General features: G+C 40.4%; 3 protein-coding genes across 10 annotated transcripts in view; 2 read left to right on the top strand and 1 right to left on the bottom strand.

Annotated features, from left to right (window-relative positions):
* Positions 1–21,499, bottom strand: part of LOC117572236 (cyclic nucleotide-gated cation channel beta-3) — an 84,850-nt gene that overhangs the window by 8,771 nt on the left and 54,580 nt on the right. For 6 of the 8 annotated variants that reach the window (XR_007954788.1, XR_007954789.1, XM_052004169.1 and 3 more), the window contains exons 3-5: positions 19,476–20,285; positions 18,962–19,319; positions 17,343–18,397 (exon numbers count right to left, since the gene is read on the bottom strand). Coding sequence is in view for 6 of the 8 variants with exons in the window: in XM_052004169.1 (XP_051860129.1) it covers positions 17,343–18,397; positions 18,962–19,319; positions 19,476–20,285 (2,223 nt within the window). In the remaining 2 variants the exon portion in view is untranslated. The remainder of the gene's footprint in view (positions 1–17,342; positions 18,398–18,961; positions 19,320–19,475; positions 20,286–21,499) is intronic. The other 2 variants (XM_034254918.2, XM_052004172.1) reach the window with 1 other exon arrangement.
* Positions 935–1,609, top strand: LOC117571267 (C-type lectin 37Db-like). Its single transcript, XM_034253330.2, has one exon. The coding sequence runs from the start codon at positions 950–952 to the stop codon at positions 1,514–1,516; it is 567 nt and encodes a 188-aa protein (XP_034109221.1). The 5' UTR covers positions 935–949; the 3' UTR covers positions 1,517–1,609.
* LOC127565488 (C-type lectin 37Db-like) lies at positions 4,602–5,243 on the top strand. The gene has a single exon (XM_052004180.1). The coding sequence runs from the start codon at positions 4,628–4,630 to the stop codon at positions 5,174–5,176; it is 549 nt and encodes a 182-aa protein (XP_051860140.1). The 5' UTR covers positions 4,602–4,627; the 3' UTR covers positions 5,177–5,243.

Here is a 21,499-nt window from a genome sequence, read left to right as displayed (position 1 = left end):
TGTGTGCGCGTGTTGTGTGTGTGTGCTTAAGTGGGTAACCAAACGGCGTTCGATGCGAGGAAATTAAATCTCTTCTTGGCTCAACGTCACTGCCAGCAAATATTGACACAATTTGTCGATTGACAACTGCGGCTGGCTGTGTGGCTCACTGGCTCAGTGGTTGGCTGACTAGCTGTCTGTCTGGCTGCCTGCCTGGTTGCCTGTAGGTGAAATGAAGGCAAGCAACTGGAGCAGGGAATGAGGATGGGAGGGGGAAATGAGGATTGAGCAGTTAGTATTGTGATGGGGGGGGGAGAGTAGCCTCCTCCTCTTTCCTCTCCTGCTTCCTGCGCACTGTGTTTGCTCGTGTAAACATTAGCAAACCAACTGGCAAACAAGCAAACAGATTGAAAACAAATAAATAAAATTGCTTGTCGGCCCAGCAGGCAACACACACACACACACACACACAGAGAGAAACTCGCACACACACAACTCATCTATAATGCAAGTGACGCCACAACGTCCGAAGACAATGCTGTATAGCGCTGCGGCTTGCCCCAAAACTTGCCACATTCATTTATCATTTAGCCATTTGCCAGCAGTCGTCAAGCGATCAAATTTCAATACCTTGTCGCCTAATCAGTCAGCCGCAGAAACAGCAAAAGGTCAAAAGTTCTAATGTACTCTCGTAAATTACGGCCAAGAACTTTGCAAGAATGATCTGAGCCACTTAGCAGCTTTCAACGGATGTTTACTCTGTTTGAATTGATTCAGAATACATTTCACAAAGTACTATTTGTCAATTTATACTACGCATTGATAACTTTGCTGTCTGTCTCACATTCATGCATGCTTATCACATCCTCAAAATGATAAGTTAGCGATAAACAAATTGGCAAAATGTCCGGCAACTATATAAAGCGCATTCACAGCAAAAACTGCTTAGATTTTAAAGTGAATATCGACAATGTTGTGGCCCAAGTTGATTGGCTTCGCGGTGCTTAGTCTGCTGCTCGCTCAGCTGCAGTTCATTCCCAGCGATGCTGCCGTTTCCGGTTGCAGTGATAACTTCACTCAGGTGGCGGGCAAATGTTTGTTTGCTGCGAATTATTGGTACAACTGGTATCAGGCTGAACGCCATTGTCGTTCCTTGGGCGCTGGACTCTTCAATCTGCAGAATCAAACACAGCTGCAGCAGATTTCCGACTGGCTAAATGCAACTTTGCCCTACACAATTGAGTTCTGGACATCGGGCAATAAGCTGGGACAATATGGCGCTAATTATTACTGGCAGAACACGGGTGAGCAGGCGCATTATTTGCCCTGGGCCAATGGACAACCGCTGGCTGCTAGCGGCGATTGTGTCACGCTTTTTGCCAACTACACCTACTACGAGGGCATTTTGGGATACAATCTTGTTGTCAGGAATTGCACACACCCATCACCGCATGTCTGTGAGAAGCAAACGCAGATAACTGATAATCGCATTTGCCTCAAGACGGGATCTTATGAAAATGTCCAAGTTTTGCTTTAAGCAATCTAATTGTTAAAGGCATTTCTCTCTAACTATTACAGTTTGCATAAGGCTGAAGTCTTATTCTTTTCTGTGCTATCTTAAAGTTTTACTCATACATACTTTGCATATTTTTTCTTATAATCTAATCTGCAAAAAAGAGTTAAGTATATTAAAAAAGCTCAGCCACTTAAACCTCTTTGAAGTATTTAAATATTTCAATTCGTCATATCTATAAAAAGCTTAACAAGAATTGCTTTTAAAATTTAAACATTTAAGAAGCAATGTCTCTACGTGTATATAACACAATCAATTTGTTTTAATTGTAAAAACAAACGCTCTCATATTTCTACCCATCCTGTAGCTGTTTCCAAATATAAAAGGCAGTATCAGGTGCACAATTATAGAAAATCTACAAATGCAAGTGTCAAGCAATAAATTCATTAAGCGTTTTGATAATGAGTCGCGTGCCAATTAGTGATAAGTTTTTTCGCGATAGTATTACTAGCAGTTATCAACTTTGAAAGAGTTTTCGACACTTTTGCTAGACAAAAAGCTCGTTTAATTTTAGGAGCCAAATTTTTTCAGTCAAAGTTAAATAACGTCTTTGATATTTGCATTTCCTGTTAATATAAATTAACACATTACAACGATCCAATTTTCTTATACAATCACATAAGTTAAATATCAAATTCAGATTCACTTTGTATGCACGTCAATCGAAAGTGTTTGCAGCGCCATCTAGCGCTCATAGATATCTGCTCTAATCAATTGTTTGAAGGCTGGTTAAAGAACTTTGGTGTTTCTTTGCTGGGAGTTCTTCCCAAATCGATGACGAATTTATTATGACTGCCATAAAGCGAATTCTAAATTTCTTATCAATCCACTTGACTGTTGTCAATCCTTGCTAGCACATGTTTATCAGCATTTTGATAAGCTACAGATAAGTGTAGCTGAAGTTGATATTGTATAAAAGGCATCCCAAACTGACCATGTGCAATTAGTTATTTGTTCTTTGCCCATTTAACATGTTGTGGCACAAATTAATCGCCTTCGCTGTCCTCAGTTTGGTACTCTGCCAGCTACATCAAGTCACCAGTGACGATGCGAATCCTGGCTGCCGAACAAATTTCTCCCGTGTGGGAGACAAGTGTCTATTGATTGTCGACGAGCGAGACGGCTGGTATGAGGCTGATCGCAACTGTCGCGCTCTAGGTGCCGGTCTTCTTAGCCTGCAGAATCCAATTCAGTTGCTGGAGCTCAATCAATGGCTGAATAACTCGGGACAAGCATACGCAAAGGATTACTGGACATCGGGCAACAATCTGGGAAACCAGTATCGCACCTTCTTTTGGCAAAGCACTGGCAAGGAGGCAACTTATATACCCTGGGCAGCGGGTCAACCGCAACATATTGACAATTGCCTGTTGATCGAGTCCTCTGAGATATTTAATGCGAACTATCGCCTATCCGTCAGTCTTTGCAGCAGTGTGATATCTTCTGTCTGTGAGCATGCTCCTCTGAATTATACTTTGAGTAATGTAACACGAATCTGCCTTAAGCCAGACAGCTTCGAAACCGTTCAGGTGCTGGTTAACTAAATAAATTTTTGTTCAAATATATTTATTGTTTTTAATAAAAAATGGAATTTATATTCTCAACTTTAATTCAGAAATAATAAATAAATGATAATTATGAAAAACATATTTAAGTAATTTTAATTGCAGAGACATCTGACTACGAATTACTCATCAAACTAGCTAATTTATTTCCTTATAGGAAAGTCTAGTATTAGCATTATAACGTGGAATCAAAAAAAAAAATGCTAACCAAGAAAGTGTTTGTTTACCTTGTATGTATTGATTTGATTTGAATTGAGTTAAATTTTAAGTTGGTAGCTGGTATGCTTTGCTTTGGTTGGTGGGGAGTTTTTCGTTACGATAAAAATAATACATTACTAAATTATTAAATCTACGATTGTCAACCTTATCGCAAAGCTAAGAGCTTTAGATAGTCATGGCCAAAATCAATACTCCGACCGCATAAAAGACGTTCGCAACAAAGCGTATTCAATTAGTTAACTTGTTAACCAACATGTTGTGGCATAAAGTGATTTTCTGCGCTGTTCTCAGTTTGTTGTTTGGTCAATTGCCTCAAGTCAGCTGTGAGGATGTGAATCCAGGTTGCAAAACTAACTTCACTCGTGTGGGAGAAAAGTGCCTGATAAGTTCAATTCAAACGACAAATTGGTACGAAGCTGATCGTAATTGTCGATCTTTGGGAGCCGAATTACTCAGTCTGCAGACTCCAACTCAGCTGGAGGAGATTAACCAATGGCTGAGCCATTCAGGACAATCATATATGCATAACTTCTGGACATCGGGCAACAGTTTAGGTGGCAAGAACGGCACTTACTTTTGGCAGAGCACTGGCAAAGAGGCAACTTATTTGCCTTGGGCTGGTGGACAACCGCAGCCAACTATTACCAATTGTCTTATGCTCGTCTCGTCCGATATTTTTATGGCATATTACCGTCTTTGGGTTTTCAGTTGTGAAGGTTCAGTTGCTTACATCTGCGAACATCAACCACAAAATTCTACTACTTCGACGACTACAAGAATCTGTCTAAATCCATCAAGTTTTGAAGTTGTTCAGGTTGTAAATAACTAATAAATATGAAAATATTCTTTCTATTCATAAAGAAACTATTCGTTTTTAAAAATTATATAAAGTTTTCATTTAATCAAATAAAGAAACTATACTTTTAAACAACTAATATATACATAGCTGTCATACAATCTTATTGTAATTCATAAAATTTGAAAAGAATCTGCTTAGGTTCGGATAGCTTAAAAATGAATCATATATGGATGAAAATATTGTTTTCGTTTTTAGAAAACATTGTACTTTTGTAAAGGTAATATATGATTATCATTGAATCTTATTACACTCGAAGCGAACACACGTAGCAGTTCTTCCCAGAGATATGGCTAATTTATTGCTATTCCCACATTCTTATCGCCACGCTGAAATGTCACTTATGACATTTGATAAGAATGTGAATTCTGGCTATATAAATGGAATCCCCAACTGACCATGTTCAATTAGTTATTTGTTCTTTGCCCATTTAACATGTTGTGGCACAAGTTAATCGCTTTCGCTGTTCTCAGTTTGGTGCTGTGCCAGCTGCATCAAGTCAACGGCAACGATTCCGGTTGTCAAGCCAACTTCACTCGAGTGGGAGATACGTGTTTGAAGAATGTGAGCAATTGGTATAGCTGGTATGAGGCTGATCGCCATTGTCGCTCCTTGGGCGCCGAATTGGTTAGTCTGCAGAATCAAGAACAGCTGCAAGAAATCAATAAATGGCTCAACACTACGGGATTGTTTATGCTCAATTTCTGGACCTCGGGCAATAGACTGGGCAGGATTGGCAACTACTATTGGCAAGGCACGGGTCAGGAGGCCAGCTATCTGCCTTGGGGTACAGGGCAACCTCAGTCAACAGGCAATTGTTTATTACTCGCCTCAAAGACTTGGGGCGTTGCGGATTATCACTTGGAGGTGTACAATTGCGAGTCGTGGTCATCTGCCGTCTGCGAGCAGAGGCCACAACAGTACACAAGCCGCCTTTGCCTGAAGCAGGATAGCTATGAAAGCGTTCAGGTGCTTGTTAATTAAATACGGACTATATCAAAGTTATGATTGTGAATTTGTCAATTTGTGTTAACGAATTTTCAATGCTCTATAAAATATATACATATATTTTAAAGGTTAACTATAAACTATTCTTTTACTTTAGTTAAATAATTTGTATAAAATAAATGAAGTCTTGGTTCACTTGATTACAAGATGGGATTTGCATTCCCTTCAATACTTATAATGAAAATAACAAACTACTTTGCTTTTAATTTTAGCAATTCATGATCCTTTTGTTAAGCCAGCTGTTTGACTATTTATTTACTATATGGGAAGTACAATACCTATTTTAGTAGTTAGTCTTGAAAGCTATTGAGATATTTATTTACTTTACGAAAGCGATTGTTTAGCTTTTATAAACTTATCTAATCTCTGAATTGTCTACGATATAGTTTATCGCACTTTTGACTGTTTTTTGATAATTCTTATCAGGACTTTTCCTTTTGCTTATCTATTTCAAGATTGCTTCTGGCATTGAAAATAAAAGCTTTAATTTGTGTAGCACATTAATCTATTAATCACCCAATAGAGGAGTTATTTAAAAAGGCAATCCCAGCAAACATTATTGAGGAATTATGTGAATTTTGAGAATTTTTTAGTCAGTGTAGATTGTATAGGACAAAACAGTTTGATTTTTGATTAACTTCATTATTTATCTTTGTAAGCTAATGATCAGGGAAAGCACATAATAAAAGCTCACATTTTTGATAAAAAGAAACAAAAAAGGCATATCAACATGTATTTCCGAGAAAAATATCAAGCGAAGGGGCATTAAGTCTTTTAAAAATAGAAATAATTGACAGTCTTCGTTGGGGGGGACTTATAATTTACCTTGTTATCAGCCAAAACATGCGATAAGTTTCGCTGTTTTTCACTAACAAAGTTTTTAGTTGAACTTATAAATTGATAAACCATTAAAGCCCAAATACTTGAGCAAATAAATACGGTCCAAATGAAGCCTCTAGTCATGCTTTAACACAAATAGCGAGAACACATATTTCTCGAGACTGTTATGCATTGCATACTTCGAGGCGGAGGTTGGGTTGGCATTTTATTTTGCTTTCTGAGCGCTGGGGAATGCTTTGTGGCTTTTGCCAGAGTCAGAGATATTGCTGGACGTTTGTCTGAGGTATTGGTTATCGGTTATCGATTGTCATTTGCATACTTTTTGTGCTTTACAACTTGCCAATTGGCAACCGCACGCATTCAGGGATTATTTTTGCCTGGCAACGCAACATCTTGGCACGCACAAAGCGACAGCTAGCAAAGAAAAGCAGAGAATCAGAACGAGGATGAGAATGGGAAGGACAGCAAGAGCTGACACACAACGGATATGTTTGCTTGCTGATAGTAAAAAAACACTCATACACACACACTCACACGGATTGCCCGGCGACAGCATGCAAAATTACAGCGATTTTTATTGCGGTTCTGCTTGGCTGCCTGACACTGAAAGCATTCCGCAATGGAATCGCAACGTAGAGATGAAAGAGAGAGGTGATGAATTGGGGCAGCAGGGAAGGCGAAAGAGGAGGATGAATCCATGTTCGGCACGTTACGCTTTTGTGGGTTTTGTTGCCATTGAAAATCAATCTAAATATTAATTGCATATTCCCCTGGCGTATGCGGCGTATGTGTGTTTTATGCTTTTGCAAAATAAATTGAAATTGCCAAAAAAAAAAATATATATATATGTGTATGCATATAGAAATAGACATAGATATGTGTGGATGTGTGTGTGTGTGTGTGTGGCTGTGGCATAATAATTGCGGTTAGAATGACACTTTATGTTTATGTTGCAATTATTGCAGATTGTTTAATTTCTGTCTGGCTTTCTAAGCCTCGGCCTTAGTCCTGATTCTGTGGCTGCTGCCACTGCTGCACACGCAGTTTAACCAGTTTATGCCACACAGTTGCTTTCAACGCTTTGCTTTTTCCATTCCGTTGCACTTTTGCCGTCGACACACAAAATTCAATTTGCCATTTTTGCCCTCAAGTTGCTCAACTGGGCGTGGTCATGTTTTGCCGTCGCGTTGCGTTTTGCAAAACTGCATTCAGCCGCACAATTTCTTCAGTTTTTCCTTTGCCATACCCTCTATTAAGATGTTCCCCCAAATGGGGTATCACAAGACAAACGGCTCGATATCGTTGTCTTTGGCCGCAGTAACTGCAAGTTGAGCAAAAGTCAAAGCGAGAAAAAAAGTTTTTCTTGTTATTTCTCTCTCTTCGCTTGCGTTTATTTCTTATTTATTTTTCATTTTATGCTCTGCTTGGCCACAGTTGCCACAGGCGCATTTTGATCTGCTGCCTCTGCTTTTGCTACTGCTGCTGCTTCTGCTGTTGTTGCCACAATTTGTGGCGCCTGCCACCTTAAGCACTAATCTGTAACTATAATTGCATTTAGATATTGCACATGCGAGTGAGGCTTTGTCTTGTTAGCCTCAGCTACAAGAGTTCAACAACTGTCAACAACTATGACCGAGCAGAGCAGCTGACAGTTTGTCAGTCGAACAAACTGACAAACTGGCAATCCGGCAATCTGGGAATCTGGCAAGCGAGCAATCTAGCAATCGGGCAAGACAAATGTCGCCGTCGGCACAGGAAAAGTTGGCGTCATATGTGAGTTTTGCCTTTTGTGGTGTAACAATAAAAAATCCGGGTGCAAAAGTTCAAGCCATTGTCTGTTGCCAAACAAACTGCAGCAAGTTTTTCAGAGCTAACTGCAACAGCGGTTGCTGACTGGCAAGAGAGTGAGCGGGAGGACGGGGGTTTGGAGTCAGGGAAAGCATCTCGAGTTTATACAAACAGTAAATATGCGTGACAAAAACTTGCTCTTCCGGCCTTTTCATAAGCCCAAGACAACAAAAAAAAATGCGCACTAAAGGAAAGCTGAATGCAATGTAGACTATGCGAAGGCGTTTGTGGGGAGGGAGTTTGAAGGGGAAGTGGGAGAGTGGCAGCAGGTTGCGGAGTGAACTGGCCAAGTGAAAATTTCAAACTAACTAGAAACCACTTAAGGACGACGCTGTGCTGTGCATATGAAGCTGATGCTGATGCTGAAGCTAAAAGACAAAGAATCTGCTTTGCTATGGCGAACTATGAAAGAAGGAAGTTATGCAGCACGCTATAAGCAGCGAATGGTTAAGGGAGAGGGGGAGAGGAGACAAAAATATGATGTGCCAGCGTACACTGTAAGGAAAGAAAACACAGCTTAAGTATAAACTGTGCTTAAGGATGAAACGAAACTGATTCGAGCTTACAACTGAGCAATTGCTTAAGCTATTTCCATTGGAAAACTCTTTAAAGTGCTTAAGCTATTTCTATGTGGAGAACTCTTTAAAAATGCAATGCCACAACTTGTGATTGTTTTCCCATGTGAAAATCTGAATCTGATATTTCTGAGTATGTGAGAACTCGCAATTCTGCAAACTTTCTGAGCTTGTTTTTACGACAACGCAAAGGCAATCGTCATAATAATAATTCAAGGTATTTGCCACGGATTGGCTTTCGAGTAGTTGAACTTTATTACTGAAATAAACTGTAATACATAAATAATTGGATATATTTCTTTCAATGCTTTAAATTGCATCAATAATAGTTTTTGATAAGCAAAATTTCGTTTTTGTTTAACAAAAATTCTTATTCACAAATATTTTTATATTTATAGAAAATCAAATTATGAAAAAAGAAATACAACGAACTTCATTTATATTTTTACATAACATATTCGCCATCGAAAAACAAACACTATACAAAATTTATTTATATTTTTTTTTGATAAATCATAAATTTGGTTGAGATCAAATTTATATGATTTAAAATGATGTTTTGCTTCCAACCATATGATATGTTTTAATTTGAATGATATTAAGGCGCAACAGAAAATTCTGTACAAAACTCTACTAAAATTTAAATGAAATACATTGGATTTAAATTTTCAGTAAATGTTAGTTGAATTACAATTTCCCGTTAGTTTTTCCCAATTTCTGATGAATACTTTAAACAGCTACATAAAATTTTCTTCCAAACCCTAAATTCAACATTGATTAAATAAAAACAAGAAAGATTCAGTTGAGTGTGCTCGACTGTGAGATACCCGCTATCCATTTAAAGTAAAAACACAAGAATGTGGTATAAGATACCATATATGTTACATACATTATAATACCCTTATAAGTAGCGGGTACAAATCTTATGCTAAATCTTTATTTCCCTTTATATACATTTCACACAACCGTTCAGCATTTAAAACTCAGCAACTGCTAGTTGTATTATAATATTCCATTTGTTGTAAATTCTCTCCTCAAATACTTTCATGTAAACTTTGCTGTCATTAAAAATATATAAAGCTGTTTTACACAAAAAGGCAGAAAGAAAAATCCGCTTTGTGTAACATATTCTTAACAAACAACATTCAAATTGCTGTGCAACAGAATTGAGCTGCCAAGGAATTTATTTCTCAGCAAAAGCAAAAGAATTGCACACTTGAATGTCGGAATTTGTGGAAAATTAAGTTGACATTGGAAATTGGTATGCGATATTATGTTAGGCAATGCCTAAAGATTGCTTTTATGCTCAATGCAATTTGGAATGCATTTGGCATTTTGCCAGTTTTGCAAAATGCTTGCAAAGTGTTTGGGTATTTAGTGCTCGTATTTACATGCAAAAAGGTTTTCATTAATTTCCGCCAGCAATTGCATGTCTTCTGGGGTAAATGTGAATTATGAAAATACTCGTAATTTATTTGCCAGCCTTAAAGAAGCAGTTTGTGTTGTGTGCAAGGACTCTTGAGCTCCTTTCCTTATGCGGGTCTGGGATAATTGTGTTACGTGCGAGACTTTCACATTTTTCGGTAAGGGGCTGAAGTGAAGAAAGGGGCGGCTGAGTTTCCTCTTTCATGTTTTGTGCGCTGCGTTTTCCAGAAACCAATTTGTATCATTAATTATGCATATGCGGTCTGCTGGCAGCTGCTGCTGCTGCTGCTGCTGGTGCTGCTTCTGCTGCTAGTTGAGAGCTGATGATGAAGTGCCTCAACGATGGATGCTCTTCTGGATTTGTTCAGGCGGCAAACAAAAATAAATGCGCTCCGTTAGCCAGCAATGCGATAACAATAACAATAACAATAACAATGCGAATGCCAGCTGCAGTATTTGTTGCATGCACCATCAGCAGGGGCAAAATCCTTCGCTTTTTCAAGGATAATGGAATATTTTGCCCTTAAAGAGCAGCTACATGCCATATAATACTAGCAACAAGAAGAACAACAACGAGAACAACAGCAGCAACTGGGGCAAGAGCAACAACAAAAAGCCATGTTCTAAAAATACAACCGTAAGTTGCGGTACATGCAGCTTAATGGGCAAAAGCGGCCAACAGCGTCGACTGCGTCTACAATATTGATTGGAATACACACACACACACACACACACAGAGAGCAAGCGAGTAACCCAAACATACGAACACATAGCGAGGGACGCACGGTTACAGCTCACTATGGTCCAGCCGACCACTTTTCTTGATGGAAAACCAATTTTTGAAAGTTAACAGAAGTCCGCGATTCTGGCGTCGTTGGATCAAAAAAAGAATAGACTTTAATGTTGCGTACCAAGAATTTCAATAGAGGGCGCCACTTTCGTAAAATCAGCGTTTAAACACAGCTGATGTGATGCAATAGCACGTGTAGTAGAAAAGTGCAGAATTTAGTGCAATTTTAAATTTAGTATAAAACTGAATAAAACGATAATTTGTTTAAATTTTTGAGTCGAATTATAAAGAGTGTGGTTTGTTTTACGTGTTTCGTTACATGTGGCGTATTAAACAGTTGTAATGTCTTCGTAATTTTATGTTAAAGTGTGTCGTGCAACATGGGCCAATTTGAAAATAAATCTCATTTTCAAATAGACTTATGAAGTTGTGTTCAAGGTTGTTCAGGCAAGAGACTAATTGTGTGTCGTAGAGAAATTAATTCCAGTTCGATTGTATATAGTTCACAAGGCCATAAGCGCCGTTCTTATTTGAATTTTGCATTTTTATATCATAACCTCAATTGCAAAAATGCACTATTTTAGGTTATATTAAAATCAATGACGAGAAAAAATTGCAAAATTTATATTTTTTGTTAACTTTTATGGAATATCTATAAATAGTAATTGATATGAGTAACTTAAGGGCATTTTTACCAAAACAAGGGTCGAAAATATTGGTAAAATCGGACAATAAATTGCAACAAAAGTGCGATATTTTAAGTCCGGTTCAATAAGCAATATATGGCTCTACTGATATTACAGATCTTAAATGAGAACACTATATACTAAAACATATGTTATTACATATGACAAGTCAAATTTAAAAGTTACTAAGAAGATTTTAGACGATTTGAGGCGACCGCTGAGAACATGCTTAGCTTTGTTAAGCGTGATGATACAGAAAACTATAATATTTTTCATTTTACAGATATGTATAGTCTTAAAATTGATGAATTTGCTTTAATTATACGTAAACGTATAGCAAAAAATTATTTTCCTTTGAGTCTTAATCCCTTAATATTATGAAGCCGACCTGAAGAAACAGTTTCGTTGAGCTAGCAAAAAACTCAATTTTTTATGATCAGAAGTGAAATTAATGAAAATTTAATGATGTAATACTCCAAATTTAGGTTAAAATTTATAAAATTGATAATTTTTAAAATCATCCACATATAAAAAAAAAAATTTATTAAAAAAAAAATATTTCCAGTAGGAGTAGACACGCCCACTTTTCACAAATTATTGTAGGGACCTTCCTTAGTTTACCTAAAAAAACCGCATCAAAAAATCTTAAGTAGTTTAGGAGTTATTCATTTCCATCAATAAAAGTGGTCTCCTGGACCATAGTGCAGCTGTAGGGCATAAGCAGCAGCAAACATAAACACACACACATACACACACACATACATGCGCATACATTGAGCGAAGAAGCTGTGCCATACACACACACATACAAGACACGCGACGAAGCATTGCTGCTGTTGTTGCTGTAGTTGTGGCAAGCGTAAGCAAACAGCGAAACGAACAACAACAACCAACCAACCGAATTCAAACACACACACACAAACACACACACAGTCGCACACTTACAGCGAGCAAGGCGGCAAGTTAAAGTGGATAATGGACGCAGCTACTGCTGGTGATGTTGCTGTTGCTGTTGCTTTAGCTGCTCGCCAGGACAGAAGAAAGCAAAGGCAAAAGGCAAAAGAGCGCACCGAATGCGAATTGTGCGTCCCCTGTCCCTTCTCCTTCTCCCCTCTTTCGCTGTCCCTTTCAATGCCCCGTTACGGCCAAGCAACCGTGCGTACAACGCTCAGTGCTATTTTTAGACGCGCGCTCCAAGTGCGAGAGCAACAGCAACAACAACAAAAGTTGGTCGCACACACAAAAAAAAAAACAGCAATAAAATAGGCGAAGGAGAGAGCACAGAGCTAGAGAGAGAGTAAAAGAGTAAGACAGAGCGCTGCAGTGAGGAGAGTAAGTGAGAAACGGGTTCAAGTCGAAATGGCTGAAAATCCCCCACGTAAGGCACTACAAATCTCAGAGTACTGCGCCATGCATTTGTCAGTGTGTGTGTGTGTATGTGTGCAAGTCTGTGTGCGTGCGTAAATTGAGCGCATAAATTGTTTTAATTGCAGTAAACAATTGCAGCAAAAAGGCAGCAAGTGAACAGCAACCAACAACAAAACTGTAACAACAAGAACAACTGCAGAGCGCGTCAACTTTACACACATGACTGCTGAACTGGAGAGTGTGGAGAGATGCAAGTGGAGAGTGTGGAGAACTGAGCGAGAGAGAACTTTCTGAACAGGCCGCAACAGCACATCAATCAAAAGTGTGTTGACAGCGCTGCCAACGTCTAATTTGCATAAAAAACTATTTACGATAATAATTACATTACGACAGCAGCAGCAGCAACAAAAGAAATTAACATAATTTTGAATGGCATTTTTGAATAGCGTCGAAACAAACCTAAAACAGCAAACAGCAACAAGAACAACAACTACAACAACGCTGACAGCCACAACTATTCACACACCAACACCCACAAGCACTAACACACATACACACACACATGCCCGCCCATTTAGACGCCAGAGCAGCCAGCACACGGCATTTAAAGTTTGCGCCTGTTTGGCGTTAACAAGCCGCAGCCATTGCGTTTAACTAAGCGTAAATGTAACTCTCGCTGCGACTGTGTGTGTGCGTGTGTGTGTGTTGGTGTTCTTGTGTGTGCCGGGCAACAACATTGTTGCTAAAAACGATTTTGAAAAACCATCAATAACTCAAATATAATGACAGTTTTCCACTTGTTGTTGCCAGGCAGTCAGCACGAGTCGAGTTGAGTTGAGTCGAGTTGAGCTCCGTCCGTAAGTGGGGCTAAATGGATGAATAACTTAAACCAGCTGCTTGTGTAAGTCCCCCAGCTTCCCCAACGTTCTACTTTTTTTTTTTGCTATATTTTTTATTTGTTATATGTATGTATGTATATACATATATATGTATGTAGTATATATGTCAGTGCGTTGTTGGCTGTGCGCCTGATGTGATGTTATGTAATGTAATAACGTCAATCAAATTTGAAAAAAGGCTGGCCAACTATTTGAAAATCAATTTTCATCCAGCTGAAGACTGATAGACAAACAGAGGAGAGGAGATCGAAGGGGAGAGAGAGAGCTGAAGGTGCAGCACGAGTTGGGTTGGCAGTTCCTAAGTAAATATATATAAGTTTTTAAGTTGTTGTTGGCCAGGCAAGTCGGGTTAATGTAGCAGAAGGCCATCACCATCGCCATCGCCATTCGCCATCACTAAAGTGTTACGCTCTAAGCCATGACTAGAGGAATTTGCAATATTCGCTGGCAACAGTCCAAGACACAAGACACTGAGAGACCGAGAGATAGGGAAAATAAAACGTAATACACAGCAACAGCTAAAGAACACGAATTTTTGCAAGTGTCATAGAGAGATCAGCGGAAAATGTCAAGTTGTTTCGGGTTAATAAGTATTTAATGCTGTGTAATCATAAAAAGAACAAGGCACAAATTCTCATTAATATTCCATTCGAGCAGCAATATATTATCGGAAGCAGAACAAGATAAGGACCTGTTCAAAGTGCTTTCAACCGATTTATTTTAAATAAATAACCTTTTATTCACTTTTCATACTTTCACTAAAGTTAAATGCAATTAAAATATATGCTCATCATCATGAATGCTTCGAATTCGTAAATTTACAATACATAATTAATCACTTTTTTTTTAAGATTTGCAGCCATTAGTTTGGCATTTTCTTTAAAGTTTATATTATCATATAATTTGAAGATTTACAAATCTCTTTTACGTTCTATTCTAAGCTTTAAAGTTTCTATCAAATTTGAAATTTAAATGAATTCCTAGTACTCATTTATTCAGCGCAAGCTTTAATCGAATTTCCCGCTTCCAAGAACTTTAACGATTATATTTCTCTTCTTGTAGCCAACAACTACTAAACTTGCTTGTTATTTTGACGAAATTGAGCAAAATTGCTGGTTGAATGAGGCGTATGAGTTATATTTGCTGTTATGTTATTCATACGACCAGTATGCGTACTTCAGAGAGCATTTGAGCGTCACCAGAAGAAGAGCTGCATTTGATTTCATGTCCATGTTTTTATTGCGGTTTTTGCTTGCCTTTCATGCCTGCCACAGGCTCCTCGCACTCCCTTATCCCCCTCGCATTCCCCTCCACTTTCCCTAACATCATTCGCTTGGCTTTTGGGGTGGCTGAGCGCGCACACTTGAAGCGGCAAGCGCTGAATTGACAAATTGATGGATGGTTCTCTCTCGTTGCATGCCCATGGTTATATGATGTATTATTATGCGAGGCAAAGTTTCGCTGCGGTCGGTTCCTCCTGCTTCTGCTGCTGATACGAAACTACGTGAAAAGTTGCCAACTCAGCGATGCGCAACGGTCACCTAAGTGTTTTATTAGCCTCCACTTTCCGAGTTCGAGGCTCTGAGTTGATTGTCAGTTAGTTTTTCGTTCGTTCGTTCATTCTTTCGTTCGTTATATGTTATATACTACGTTATTTGTTATTCGTTGTTGTTTGTTGGACACACGTTGAATTTGTTTCATCTAAAGCTTAGCAAATGCAGCATTTGATTTCAATGAACGAAGCGCCTGTGGAGCTAGTCAATGAACTGCGAGACGTCTTCGATAAATACGATGTTAATGGCGATGGACTTATGTCGTTTAACGAGCTACGTTTGATGACGCGTGCCGTGGGCATTGAGCCAACCGAAGCGGAACTCCATGATCTCATTCGAACTGTGGATTTGGATCAGAACTGTGTGATCACCTTCAGTGAGTTCCTTACGTTCATTGTGCCACGTGTGCTGGACATCGAGAGCGAAGAGAATCTGCGGCAAACGTTTCAGATGTTCAATCGCAGTGGCTATGGATTCTTTGACGCTCACGATCTACGCATTGTGATGGCCAATTTTGGTGAGCATCTCAGCAAGGAGGAGAGCATTCTACTTCTATCTGATATGGATACCAAAAATTGGCTACACATTAACCTTGAACAATTTCTAAACTATTTAAAGCCACCCGTCAGATCCACAGAATTTCACTAGTCACAAAAAAGGGGCGAACTAAAATTTCAATGGTGCAATAAAAATTGAGATTTGCTGCATGCAAATATGAGAAAAAGTTGAGTGCATAAAACCAGAAATTAATGCAGCAGCACGTTTCGTCCATTAAGCCGCTGAGCTTTTGCTTGCTGACTTTTTGCCTTCTCTCCCTTTTCCGCTCCTTTTCCCTTTCCCACTCTCGGCTCCCTTGTGTGGATGCAACATTCGTACACATGAAAAGTGTTGTGTAAACATGCTGGCTGCCAGCTGGAAAGCAGTTTCAACTCATGTGTGAGGTGCTTGCCCGTCAATGAGCAGGGAAATGGGAAAAAAGCGAAAGAGGCGGTGTGTGAAGAATTGCTTTGTTTGCCTTAAGCTGCAGCTTCCAGCTGCTGCTGGCCAATGTCCACCGTAGAGGAGAGCAACTGCTGTCCCTGGGGCGTTTTTCTTTTCTCTTCTTCCTCCTTTTATTTACTTATTTTTTTTTGTTGAGTGGCCTTAATATTTTCAGCTGACATCGCCTAATGAAAGCCAAGAAGAGACTCGCCTTCATTTGCCGCATTCCACTTTGACATGGTCGCGTCTTTGGAATTAAACAGACAGACAGCAAAAGACAGAGAGAGAAAGAGTGCAATGGGAATGACGACACTTGCATTTCTCTAGTTATTTATGGGCCAAATAAACGAGTTCATTTAGCTAATGGCCTCATGGCCTAGTGAGCTCACAAGAGGCTGCACTTCTCAAGGAGCCAGTTCAAGTTGTAGCTCTAGTTGTTGGTGTTGTTGTAGTAGTAAATTGTAAGTAGTAAGCAGTAAGTAGTCGTAGTAGTTCGTTTCGTTTCAAGTGCCACCCAGAGTTTTGTCTGGCACAAAAGGACAACGTTTCTCTCTCTCTCTTTCTTTCCCTGTGTGTCTCTCTAAGTCAGTTGACGTTGAATATTACGTATACGTATATACAATTGCCTCTCACATACACAATTTTCCCTCAGTTTAAGCAGCTAAAATGGTAAAGCCAAAAAGTTTTGCATACTTTTGAGAGCTTTGCTCATTGTTCTGTTTTGTCAAATGTTTTGTAGCATCCAACCCCCAGGTTCCATTTATGTGTGTGTATCTTTCTCTCTGTCTATCTGTCTGTCTGTCATTGTGTGTTAGCTGCGGATTATCATTCCCATATGTATGTACATTTGTGTGTCTTGCGAGTCTGTGTGCTGCTTGTGCGTATCTAACCCTGCTCTCCAAGCAACAGTTTAATCAAGCAGCTCGTAAATATTGAAACCACAAAACAAGCGACAACAATTTATACACATTCTGTGCTGATAAGATGCTAGCCAAAACGTGTTTTAGATTAGATTTGAATCCATTTGAATACATTCTCCAAATGTCTCTCGCCTAACTGCTTGTTTCGGCATTCATTTCATTTGATTGTTGAGTCAACTTTATGACTGACCCCCAACAGATTTCTTAATCATCTCAAATTGAATGTGGAACATTTAATTAATATACTCAGGACTCACCTTGAAACTCCTTGCGCGCCGCACTCACAGACGTCACAATGTTTGCCACATGCCCCAAGACGGTGGCAAACAGCATCAGGCCGAATAGCAATTGCAATATCACAAACACATACTCGCCCTTTGATCGCGGCTTCGGCAAATCCCCAATTGTCGTCAGCGCTAGCGTGCACCAGTAATAGCTTTGCAGATATTGCTTGACGACATCCGCGGACTCCGAGTCGTGATAGACCCAATTGCGTGAACCGAATCCGTTGTTCTTGTGTATGATGTGATAGAGGCAACCGTTCCAATGGAATATCACAAGCAGATAGTGTATCAGGGCAGTCGAACGAAACAGATTTGGGTAATTCGTATGCCGTTCGGTGCGATCCATGAATGCCCAGAATCTGTAAATTTTCACCAGCCGAAAACTGCGCAATATCGAATTGAAGCCAATGGACAAGTAGAGAAAGTCCAGCGGCAGCAGGCACAGGCAGTCGATGTAGAAGATTGTTGAGTTCATGTAGTGAGTGCGCAGCTTCAGTGCGTCCGTCTGCAGGACACCATCCTCCAGGTAACCGGTGCGAAAATGAAAGAATATGTCAATCAGATAGAGGAAATCGGACAGATAGTCCAGACAGAACCAGACCGCAATCGTGCGTCGATTGATCTCCTGGAAGGCGAAGCGGTAAATTATCACCCAGAAGTTGTACAAAAAGGCCATCGACACCACCATCGACCAATAGTAGCAGAGCCGCCCCGCCGGATCGAACACAAAGTGCAGTTTGCGGGCAGCTGTCGCGGCGCGTATCCGTTGCGAGGCAGTGCGATGCGGTTTCTGGTGATGCGGCTGTGCCGCATGTCCGCCACCAGCTCCACCGCTGCCGCCGCCGCCGCCATGCGGTGTCTGGTGTGGATGGCCGCCATGAGGTGGCCCTGGACCGCCCTGCGAGGGCGGGCCGTGAGCGTGCGGGTGGTGCGACACCGTGGAGGCAGAGTGCTGCAGCTGGTATGGGTGGTGCGGCTGCTGACCGGCATTGTGGTGCGATTGCTGCTGCGAACGCGAGCGCGGGTAGCTAAGGGGAGGTAAGAGACAGAGGAATAAATTGAGAACAAGATCGGATATGAAGAAAACTATGATAAGAGGTAGAAGCTAATGAGTAAGTAGATAAAATAAGCTACTGACATATCCTCTACCCATTCTTAATTTATTTTACAAATTGTCTTTTATGTTTTTTATGTAATATAAAACTAATTTACTCAAAAGAATGACCTATTTTTCTAATAAAATGTTTTAATTATAATTACCAAAAGTATGAAACATTGTTATTAAAGTTTCCGAGTACAGAGGTTGAACCCAGTGGCCTTAAAATTACATGTTCTTTAAAAAGTTTTATTCAAGCCAAGTTTAGAAACTCTTACTCTAAACATATACGAGTAAGTCTTAAGGTCTGGTACTGATACAGACGCACGGTCTTTGGTATTCTTTCTCTACTGTTCATGCTCACCAGCCATAGAGGTATTCGTATGTCATAATCATAATCGAATCGGAGTGTGCTAATGCACACGCTTGCTGTTCCTCTTGCTATTCTACTCTGTAGTAATATTTGGTATAATCAAAATATAAGCTCGTCTCTTACCGATCGGTGCCGTTGCAGTAGTTGCCGCCGTACTGGTTGTGGCCCATAAGTACGCTGGTGGCACCGCCGCCGCCGGACAACGTGTTATCCTGCGAGCCGCGGCCAGTGGAACGATTCCAGGTGCCCAGGAGCGGCTGATCGCCACTTGTGGTTTTCAGACGGCCGCGCGATTTGTTGTTGTGCCGTTGCTTGTTGTGCAGTAAATCCATTTCGGAGGCAGTGCTTACGGTGGCCATATGCGAGTTGGATGCTCGTGAGGCGCATGGTGTGGCCAGGCTGTCATGCGACGTGAAGAAACCTTGTTGCGAGACGCTCTGGCCGAATTTCGGCTGGGACATGCCAAACTTGGGTCCTAGATCTGTAAAGGCAGATTCGATTAAATTAGTTGTCAGCTGTAGTAAAGTTTAATCACAGTTGTTATTCTGAGGAGCAAAGGGACAAAGAGGAGCATCACACACACACAGAGAAATAGACAGTGAGAGAGAGAGTAAGACATGCAAGGACTGCACCTTACCGAGAAAGCTCTGTCGATCGATTGAGAAGCGACGCAGGCTACCCAAATCGATAAACTGCTCATCAGCGGGCATTGTTGGTGTGATTGACAGTTCGGTTGTGTGAAAGGCACCACCACCAGAGCTGTTAGCAGTGTTGTTGTTGACACCAGCACCAACTCCAACTCCACCTCCACCTCCTCCACCAATTGCAGTTGCTGCATCACAGTTGGCAGTTGACTGCCCAGTTGCACCACCCACAGTCAAATTGGTGCAAGTTGTGGCGCCGCCAGCACTGCCGCCCATGCCAGCGCCCAAATATGCGGCATTGCTGCCATAGAAGCTGCCATCGAGCTCGGCCATTTGCTGCTCGTATGCGGTCAGCGGATTGATCGACCTGGAGCTATGGTCGCGATATAGCGGACGCGGCGATGGCATCAACGATGGATACGGCGGATTCAACATGCCGTTTAACGATAGACGAGGCTGCATTATTTCCGGAAAACTCGCGCGAGGCGCTAATTTTTGTGTACTCGTTGTTTTTGTTGCTTTGGTTGCTGTTGCTGTTGCTGTTTCTGTCGATTTTAACTTATTGTTGTTTTGATGTATTGCTATTGGCGTTGTTGTGGTTTCTCTGTCGTCATTCAATGCTCTTGGCCGCCATCGTTCATCGTCGTCATCATCATCGTCATCAGAGTCCGCATCATCATCATCATCATCATCGTAATCATTGACGTCAGAGTCACTCGAAGCATCGAAATCAACGTCAGCGTCGCCGTCGATGGCGGCAACACGGCACAATTTGCCAGTGGGCGTGGCCTTGCTACGTTCAGCTGCCGCACACCACAAACGACACACACACACAGACACACACGCAATGGAAAGCGCAATTTCAGTTGAAATTTGCAATCGTTGTTGATTGTTTTGTTGTTTTTGTTTTCGTTGTCGTTTTGTTATTATTTTTTGTTTGCATTAATTTATGATTTGTATTGTTTGTTGTTTTATTCGGTTGTTTGTTGTTGTTGTCATTGGAAAACGAGAGAAACGTGAGCAGATAGTAAAATTAATTGCAAGTTGTCCATTGATAAACATGTTTTGTTGTTTATATAAATATTTTTTATTTTTGTATGGGAACTGCTACATGAAAGAGAATAAAAGAGAGAGAGAGAGAGAAATAGTGGAGGCTGATAAGAGTGGTTAAAAGTGTTGAGTGGTTGGTTTTTGGTTGGTTGGTTGTTTGGTTGGTTGGTTGGTGGTGGTGGTGGTTGGTGGTGGTTACAGGTGGCTGGGCCTTTAACAACAACTGCAATTAACAACAACATTCAACAACAATTAACGGCAACAACAAGAGTTCAATAACTTAAATGTACAAATATTTTGTTTTTTTTTGTGATCTATTTCTAGTTGGAATAACAGAAAGAAACAATTGCTAAAAAGAAATGTCTGTGATTGGGGATTGTGTAGAATGCCTTTCAAGCGATTAAACTGTAGCATACTTTTAAGCTGCTGCCGATTTAGCACTCACAACCTGAAAGTATGCAACAGTTTTTTCATGACTTATTTAGCCAACTTTACGATTGCGCCATTCACATGTCCGAACAATGGCACATATTTAATAGGTATTTAGTCTGATGTATGTGTTTCGAGTGGGTCGAATGATGTTGGTCGTGGGTGGAAGAGGGGCTGGTGCGGGGATATGTGATGGAGGATGGTGTGCTAAGGAGAAAGAGTCTGCAGCATGCAAACACGTCAAATGCTTTGCCTCGTTCGCTCATTCGAGTAAAAGTGCTAATAAAGTTAGATTTAATTACGTGCGCCTTAATGGGGCATGCAAAAAAACACATAAATGAATGGGATGCGCATACTATGCTCAGCTCAGTTCAGCTCAGATATGGCACAGACTCACACACACACACACATGGAGAGGCGACTGACACACACTTGGTGAGATGTCGCTTCATTAGGTTTAAGCAGCTGCCTGGCAACTGGCTCACTTGGCAATTCATGAGTTAAGCTCAAACACACACACACACACTGACGCACACAC

This window comes from Drosophila albomicans, chromosome 3 (assembly GCF_009650485.2).
Source record: "Drosophila albomicans strain 15112-1751.03 chromosome 3, ASM965048v2, whole genome shotgun sequence".
In the NCBI taxonomy this organism is placed as follows: Eukaryota; Metazoa; Arthropoda; class Insecta; order Diptera; family Drosophilidae; genus Drosophila; species Drosophila albomicans.
Note: the sequence above shows the minus strand (reverse complement) of the source record. Positions and strands in the feature narration are given on the sequence as shown.

Coding starts and splice junctions, on each gene's coding strand:
- LOC127565488 (XM_052004180.1), top strand. CDS start 4,628: ATGTTGTGGCACAAGTTAATCGCTTTCGCTGTTCTCAGTTTGGTGCTG.
- LOC117571267 (XM_034253330.2), top strand. CDS start 950: ATGTTGTGGCCCAAGTTGATTGGCTTCGCGGTGCTTAGTCTGCTGCTC.